Source organism: Branchiostoma belcheri, unplaced genomic scaffold (genome assembly GCF_001625305.1).
Source record: "Branchiostoma belcheri isolate BF01 breed outbred unplaced genomic scaffold, Haploidv18h27 scaffold344, whole genome shotgun sequence".
NCBI lineage: Eukaryota > Metazoa > Chordata > Leptocardii > Amphioxiformes > Branchiostomatidae > Branchiostoma > Branchiostoma belcheri.
Window position 1 is genome coordinate 107260 of NW_017803959.1, and position 9426 is coordinate 116685.

General features: G+C 43.6%; 1 protein-coding gene across 1 annotated transcript; it reads left to right on the plus strand.

Annotated features, from left to right (window-relative positions):
- Positions 1–1531: 1531 nt before the first annotated feature.
- On the plus strand, positions 1532–3205 carry LOC109475704 (the record flags this gene model as incomplete). The annotated part of the gene is made up of 3 exons (XM_019776466.1): positions 1532–1743; positions 1913–2246; positions 2812–3205. Coding segments are annotated over exons 1-3 (940 nt in total), but the record flags the coding sequence as incomplete, so codon positions are not given.
- Positions 3206–9426: the final 6221 nt, after the last annotated feature.

The window sequence follows — 9426 nt, forward strand, 5'->3', positions numbered from 1 at the left end:
GCAATTAAAAAATACCTAACCAATAATGTAGGGAATAGCTAGCCAACTGTTGTAGTCTTAGTTGTATGTTACTTCATATTATAGTTATATCAATGTAACGCATTGTTTTCCCTTGTGTTTCTCATTCTTTCCCTGCCATGTCGTAAAATGTGGTGAAGCCATCGCTGTATTTGCTCCAAAGCAAATATTGGCCTTTCTAGTTTTGGTTCATCGTTTTCAATGCTGCGAAACATTCATTTTTAGTTATAGGTTCATCTAACAGTAGCATTTCCTCATCTGTGAGAGAGGGTACCTCAACAGACTCAAGAAAAGTATCAATCTGTTCATCGGTAACAGGGTTCTTAGAACAGTACAGGTTTTTGTAAAAGTTTACTTCCAAGTCTAAAATTTTAAACGGATTTGTCTCTTCTTCATTTCCATTCTTTAATTTAGTAATGGTATTTTGTTTTGAACGGGTATTTTCAAGATTCAAGAAAAATTTGTTAGACTCTTTTCCCTTCTCTGTCCACTTTGCCCTAGCTCTAATTTGTGCTCCTTTTGCTTTGTATTCATATATATTTTCCAATTTTAGCTTTATTTGAGTGTATTCATTTAGAACAATGTCTTCAAGGTTATCATCTAACTTACTCTCTAGTTCTTGAAGTCTCTTTTCTAACTCTTCAAGTGTTGTGTCCACTTTAAAAGCTTTAGCCCTGGAATAGGTGTCAGAGAACTCCTTAATCTTCTTCTTACGAGTTTCCCAAACTAGTTGTTTGGATACATCAAGGTAATTACAATCACTAACAACAGTTTGTATTGTAGACTTAACTGCTTTAACATATTTCTCATCACTGAGATGTGAAGTGTTTAGGCGCCAAAATCCAGGTCCCCTAGAAGCATTTTCGAAATGTAGTTTCAAAGATATTGCAAGGTGATCTGTTTTAATAGAAGATCTTATATCGCATTTTGCTACATGCGCAACTAGCGATCAGTGGATAAGCCAAAAATCCAATATGCTTGAAACAGGGTCTGGATTTTGTCTCCTCCGGCCAGGTGTACTGTCGTATATTGGGATGTGTTTCCCGCCATATGTCTACAAGGCTTAGCATTTTTTTAAAGCTGCTAAGTGCTTTTTTAGGTGCAGTAAATTGGGTTTGTCTCTTGCTGGACCTGTCTAAGACCAGATCCCCAGTCTCACAATTAGTTAACTTTCCATCCACTCTGAGTTTTTCTCGCCTCAATGGCCCTAGAAGGTTCGCGCCATACCTCTTCAGGCCTTCCATGATGACGTTATCATCCACTGACAGAGGGACGTCTCTAACTGTTACCCGAACTCCATCCTGTTGTCTGAAAGGATGCACATCTCGGAGTTTAACGTGTTGCGGAGGGTAAATCCAGTTACCAGCAATTTGGCGCGATCGGCTGGTTCACGTATGTAAATTCTCCATATCTTAATCAAGTAATCCCTAGCGGAATGTGAGGGAGCGCAAATAGATTAACCTAAGACAGGTGAAGCAGGTGAAATAGACAGGTGGTGTATAGTAATGACCTTATGGGCAGGTGGAGCCATATAAGACAGAGAGAACCACGAGGTAAGCGTGCAGACCAACTTGAGTGCCGGGCGGCGCGGGGGAACTGGAGTGAGGATGGCGCAGAGACCGAGGAGACATTACGACGCACGGCCACCTCCGCCGCCGCCAGTTCAGGGTCAAACCCCCGGGATGCAGGCGGCACAGCAGCGGGTAGGAGTACGACAGGGTCAGGGTCAGGCTAACCTGCCGGCGCCACAGGTAGTTATAGGAATGTGTAAATAGTTTGGATTTCTGTAAGTATAGTGTATCAGTGACAGTGTTGGTAACATTGGTATGTGACGCTTGGGGTAAAACAAAGGTCTCCAGTTTTCGCATATAACTTACTCTACTTCATTATACAGCCTCAAGCGCCACAAGTGGCTCCGCAAAGCTGTACCAATCCAAGTGCAGGTCCCGCAGCAGGCCCCGCCGCTGCACGTCCAGGCCCAGGCGGCGGCTCCGCTGGCGGTTCCAGGCCAGGCCCAGGCGGCGGTAACGCAGGCAGCTCCAGTCCAGGCCCACGCCCAGGCAGCACCGCAGGCAGCTCCAGACCAGGCCCAGGCAGCACCGCAGGCGATTCCAGTCCAGGCCCAGGCGGCGCAGGCTATTCCAGTCCAGGCCCAGGCGGCACCGCAAGCCGCGATGCTCCAGGGCCAAGCCGCTGCCCCTCAGGCCCAGGGAAACGATTGGCAGCAGGTGAGGGATGTTTTATCTACGTAGGGTAATTCTATGTGTGAGGATTGATGTGTAGCTATTATTTGTTTCTTCTTTATCAGTGTTTCCCTCCACATGTTACGTGGGAATTTTAACTGGATTAACATAATAAGGACGGAAGGAATGTGGCCGGATTAACATATCAAGGATGTGTAATGGAGGACTTGGAGTCCAATCTTATAAGGAACATGGATGGTGTATAAAGGAAGGAATTAGGCCACGGAAATTTTTTAAAGTTGGACTGGGAGTCCGGTATGATGAAATAAAGGAAGGAATTAGGCCACGGAAATTTTGTAAAGTTGACTGGGAGTCCGGTATAATGAAACAAGCATGGGGTGAAGAAATGTGAACATGTATAGAAGTTGGTAATGTGAACGGAATGTGGTGGACAAACAGGGTCTGTTTCCTCAGGCATTGAAATAATTAACTGCGAAGGAAGATGAATTACCTGTTACGTATGCTATGTAATATAGCAATCTTACAGTGGAACGGTGACTATGGTATTGATTTGGAGTGATGGGAATTCTTTTTGCTCTCCTGCATTTAGAGATTGGAAGCACTGGAAAAAGCACATCGCACAGAAGGGGTGAGGGAGTCACTGGAGCAAGTTTTGGACCTGGCGAAAGCTCCGTCCCACCTCAATCATGCCTTACTCATCCCGGCCTTGAGGAGACTGGAGGAAAAAGCCAGAGCGGCGGGACATCCGGATTACCCAACGTATGCGGCGACATTGAGGCACGCTACACTCCACGAGAAAAATAGTATGTTGGGGGAAATGGTGCTGAGGGCCTTAGGTTCGGATGTTGATGATAGGATTGGGTCGAAGTTTGCTAAAGTTGTCAAACAATCGGGATATCACACTCAGTCTGTATGGCCACCACCTCCCCCTCCGCCCCAATGGTTTCCTCCGGCTCAGGGGGGGTTTTCTACTGTGTTTAGGGGTGAATGTTATTCGTGTCATGCATATGGGCACTCACAAAATTACTGCCCGTACCGTAGGGGGGCATCCCGGGGCAGGAGAGGGGGGAGAAGACCAAGAACCTGAATATTATAGCTAAATTGGTCAAATATTATTGTACAAAACGTGCTTAATTCAGAAACAAATATAATGTATACATTGTATCTAGGTCGACATGGTAAATGAATACACAACTATATTGGATTTGAAAGAAAATTGAACTTTTGATCGGTTTTCAACAGTTATTACGTATACATTGTATCTGGGTCGACGTGTAAAATACACATGTATATTGGATGGATTAGTAACGAAAATTGAGCTTTTCATCTGTTTTTAACAGTTATTGCGTATACATTGTATCTGGGATGGATGTAGTAAAATACACATTAATATTGGATGGATTAGTAACAAAAAATTGACCTTTTCATCTGTTTTTAACAGTTATTGCGTATACATTGTATCTGGGATGGACGTAGTAAAATACACATTAATATTGGATGGATTAGTAACAAAAAATTGACCTTTTCATCTGTTTTTAACAGTTATTGCGTATACATTGTATTTGGGTTTGACGTAGTAAAATACACATGTATATTGGATGGATTAGTAACAAAAAATTGAGCTTTTCATCTGTTTTCAACAGTTACTGCGTATACATGGTATCTGGGTCGACGTAGTAAAACACACATGTGTATTGAATTGGTAAAAATTAAGCTTCTGATCTGTTGTGAACAATTGTTGCGTATACATATTATCCAGGTCGATGTGAAGAACGGAAACAGTTAGGGGGGATTCGGAAGAAACTGAGCTTTTTCCATCTATAAGTAAACAAATATTGTGTATACATTCTCTTTGTCGACATAGGAATGATTATACAGGGAAGGGAAATTACAAATTAGTGAATTGCAGTATTTTCGACATTGTGGATAAATATTTGTTATTGATGTAAGAAAAGGATATATGAAGAGGACTGGTAAAGAATAGATTTTCTCAAGTTGGAGCACCATAAATATATTGTATTTTCGATGATGAACTGGACTGGCAAGGACTGAATATGTTTGTGAATAAATATGTGAATATTGTACCTGTGGTCTGACTCGTGAACTTAAATTATAGGGTACAATAGTTACTTATATAGGGAGATAGTTAAATGATACAGTGTAAATCTGAGTTATGAATTACTTTCCTTTGAGGGTACTGTGAGCGTATATAAAGGAGGTCGTTATGTTAGGGACAAGACACAGTGATCCCCATTTTCTTAAAGATGATAAATGAGTAATGGAGACTGATAAAGGAACATAAGCAGCAGACATTAGAACCCGTATGCTATCAAAGTACCCATAGGTATAATAAATGAGGTAGTCATGCACTCTGGCGACCAGGTCATTCTGAGCCTCAGTACCTGGGGTGCTGACACACCTCCTCTCCTTTAAATATGAGAGTTTTAATTGCTTAATTTTCCTTAACCAGTTCCGGATACCACCCTGGGAGATAGGGGTATGGAAAGATGATCCCCCACAGCCTTCGCCAAATCTCCCAGCCACCAAATGGATTAACAAGGAGGGGAAGTATGTCAGCACCGTGGGTCCAATTCTCGATGCAGAGTTCGTCTCATCTCACGATGTTGCAGTCACGGCGGACAATTTAACATTTAGAGATCCAGGGACGTTTAGGGCGGGGGAAATACATAATCATGTATCAGAATGGGAGCGTATTGCAGGAAGTAGCGTGGAACATCAAAGGGTAATGGGGTGGATAAGGAATAAAGTGGATGTCACAGAGTTTGTGGTGCCATTTAAAGGTTCGTTCCAAGGGAAGCACTATGATTCTGCATTCCCACCGCCAGCCTATTTTAGCAATGGGAAGGTCTGCCAGAAGTTTGCAGATTTCATTACTAAAGAAATACGCAATAGGCTGGGTACGGGGGCAATACGGCTTTGGGGAAAGGTGGGAGAATGTAAACCCCCACACCTGGTTATGCCCCTGACTGTAGAACCATCGAAGCCAAGGTTGTGTTGTGACCAGCGATTTTTGAATTGCTGGATAAAGGATTGCCCTTTCACCCTAGACACATTAAAAGAGGTCCCAAGAATGGTCACAAAAGGGTCGTTCTTAACATCCGTGGACGATAAGAGTGGATACGATCACCTGTTAGTGACAGATGATAGCCAGACGCTTCTGGGTTTCCAGTGGGGGGGTTATCTGTTTGTATGTTGCTCGATTTCCTTTGGGTTTAAAGCTAGCCCATTTCTCTATAACACTACGGGAATGGTAGCAACGTCATATGTTAGATCGTTAGGAGTACCTGTCATGCAATATATTGATGACAGATTGGCCGCTGAGTTATTGGCGCGGTTGCGGCGTAAGCTTAAGAATGACAAGGATAGTCGTATAGATGCAGCGAACGCGGCTATTTACATATTGTGTCAGGTCCTAATCAGGTTAGGCTACTTCCTGGGGTTAAAGAAGTCAGTTCTCATCCCCACTCAGTATATTATACATTTGGGTTATGGGTGTGACTCCGTGTTACTGGCATTTATCTTACCTACAGATAAGAAGCAAAACTTTGCCGGACTCCGGGAAGACATTCTGACCCAAGAGTGGGTTTCTATTAAAACACTGCAGAAATGGGCAGGGAAGTGTGTTTCCTTTCAGCTGGTAGTACCCGCAGCTAAGCTGTTTGCCAGGGAAGCACATAGAGCAATCGCGCATGCGCAGAGAAGGCAGGAGTTAATTCAGATTACGGGGAAGTTGAGAGAAGAGATTGAGGAGTGGAGGTTCCTAGATAACTGGGAAGGTTGTATGCAATGGCGGGAGGACAGACATCTCACACTAACAATGTCCTCGGACGCTTCCGACATGAAATGGGGGGCTGTGTTAGATCTGCCAGATAAGGAGTCGATCACATACTCCGACTACTGGACTGAGCAGGATAGAGTATTGCATATCAACATCAAAGAGGCTAAGGCACTAGTATACGCCATTAGGGCGGCTAAGACAAGGCTGAACAATGCAAGGGTCACAGCTAAAGTTGATAGCAAGGTGGTGCAGGCAGCATCAGTCGAACCGCAGGTCACCGTAGAACGCGTTATTCTCTAAGATACGGCGTTTGCCGGGTCACGATTTGACCCCGTTGCATGGGTGTAAACAACTGCCTATATTGTAACAAAAATACCTCAGACCTACACAATGTTTACATTTTTTCACATCTACAGGATTTGCCCAGTACAACCATGTAGATATTCCGTGCATTGCAAAATGACAGCGGGCGCTACGGCCTTCCAAAAATTAGCAATTTTTGGTCATTTTATTTGTGCTTGTCTTTTTTACTATTTAACTGGATCCCGTTAGCTAATACCACAGTGTGATAGCCCACTTCTTTACCTTTACATTGATACCAATGACCCCTGGTAAATTTTATGGCAAACGGGTTTGCCCCCAAAAAAACTGTGACGATGCGCACATCGCGGTGGTCAAATTTAGCCCAGTTGTAAGCTACTGACACACACCATCCTGAGTTTCCGCTACATTTTGATACATTTCGCGTAATGTCATAAAATTCGTTTCTTGGTATGAGAAACTGTATGAATGTGGCTACCACATGCAATATAATAAGTGATATGATAACATTCAATTATATACAAAAAGAGGAGTTTAATACAAGGTTCTGACAATTCAAAAATCGTCAAATTTGAAGTCAATCGGTTTCGAACTCCTGCGTTCGATCCATGGAACCTAGGCAGTGCGTTCCATTTTTCGCGCCGCCAACAATGTTGCAACTTTCAACCGCTGTTTGCGAAAGTTCATAAAAAGAAGTAATCAAGTTTTTTGATCACAAACAGACTTTCTGAAACCCATTCCAAGTAAGACTTATATCATGAAAACGCTAGAGAAAGTGGGATTCATGTGCAACTATACCAATGTCAGTACATCTGCCCGATGTTTGTATATTTACAGTAACAGGTCATAGTGTCCGATTTCTCCTTCAAAAATTAGGTCATGAAAAATCAACCTGTTGTTGTATTTGTTCATGCCCAAATTCCTTCTCTTCTGTTTTCATCCGTAAAGTGGGTATCGTTTTGAAGCTTACTATTTGGTCGATATTCTTTCACTTTCTTTTTTGTTCTATATAACTTTTAACTAAACATTTTTAAAGGCAAAAAAACTGTAAAGAAATTACAATTTTCTCAAGGTCGAGCTGCAATACACATTGTGCAATTTCAAAACTAAGTACACAGGTGTCAAGCCAACATAATTATATTTCAGCCACATCTTACATTACAGGTGTATTGGTTAGAACTAGTTGCAAAAGCTTGAGATTCGAACAAAAATCGTTGAGAATTCGACTGAATGAGCTCAACTTACTATCGGTTACTATATTTTAACAACTACAGGATCCCAAAAGAAACAACACACGATAGATGAGGGAGGGTCTATACTTAAGTAAACAATACACCAAATCGGCGATGAAATAGGGCAAACGGGTTTGCCCCCAAAAAAACTAAAGGGTACCTATCTCGAGTGGAATCATCTCCATCATACACGGTCAACTTTGAAACCTCGTTTCTCCAACAAACACCACCGGTAATGTACATCTACGACCTTGAGCGTGACGCCGGCCCTTCTTACATCTCACATTAACGTATGACAAGGAAACACTTACGCAAAGCGGAGTTACAAGCGAAACAGTATACAGTAGCAAACTCTCGCGGATTCTCGCGGATCACATTACCTTGGAAAAGAAGCGCGAGATTTAAACGAGATCTTAGAGAGAGCTGCGCAGAACCGATGCGCATAGTGGTCTGCGGTTCGACTGGCATGGGAAAGAGAAGGGGGTACGTCAAGGGAGCTTAATGACGCCATAAAAGAGCTGTTTTGGGCAACAGTTGAAGCGAACATTGCTCTCAAGTTAGTCTATGTGGAGTCGGCATCTAACCCGGCGGATGCTCCTTCTAGGAGTCTGTCGAAGTTGGATGCGAGGCTGCACCCGGAGTTGTGGAATCAACTGCAGAGGATGTATGGGGGACCAAATGGACATACGATAGATTTTATGTCGTTAGACTCTAATGTTCATCTCGACTATAACGGGAAACCCCTCAGGCACTATACGCCATGGCCTACCCCGCTCTCGGCTGGGATTAACCTTTTTGCTCAGAATCCTGCCATTAATAGAAATACAGGACAAAGGGAGAACGGATACGTCTTCCCTCCTTTGCCGTTGATCTTCCCTACCATCAGTTTCTTGCTAGCTAACAGAGTGACTTTCACATTGGTAGCGCCTAGAACGCCAGATACTCCTTTATGGTGGCCGGTCTTGACAGCTCAAACAAGAGAGGCTCGCCTCCTAGCGACAAAAGGCCAAAAGGCAGTCTTGCTCTATCCCTCGAAAAAGGGGTTTAAGCCGGACAACAGGGGCCTCCCCTGGGACCTATGGGTGTTCCGGTGCGAACCAGAATAGTTAACATAGTATGTTAAACCGGGTAGGAGACAGGTATGAGGGTAAGATACTCAATTAGGGATTGTTTTTGGTTTTCAGGCCAAAGCCAAGCTGTGGTGGGCACCAGCGCTGAGGTGTCGAGCGTGTGGGGAGACAAATGACGGGGATTATAGGTACTGTAAGAGGTGTGCAGCGCCCAAGCTTCATCCTGTTGAACAGACAGGACAGGAAATCACGAGGGCACCAGCTACTATTGACGTAGAGAGCTTGGACGATAGAATTGATAACTTGTTCAATTCATCGTCGGCATACGACAAGCAGAAGGAGGCGTTGCAAGTGGAATTGGAACATTTTTTGGTATCTCTACCCAATCCTAAAACAATACATGATGTATTACCTAAGGACCTCTTGAGGTTTTTGGTCTGGAAAGAAGCGAAAGGGAAAACGAAAGTCCATCACTTGCAATGCCCTCAGATAGGGAAAAAGACTGCGTGTTCATGTGATTGCCCGCTTAGGCTGGCGGCAGGGACAGTACTCACTGTGGTAGGAAAGCTGAAGTCCATGTTCAGAACGCTAGGACGAGGGGATAAATGGGAGCCGGCGACGGGGGGCTACTAACCCGGCAGCTCATCCCACAATAAAGAGCTATACTAAGCTTATTGCCGAGGAACAGGCTCGAGCCCATGTCACCCCAACCCAAGCACTACCGATGTTTATGGATAAGTTTAGACAGTTGATCCAACATATAGAAGCCAAGGCAGGAGTTG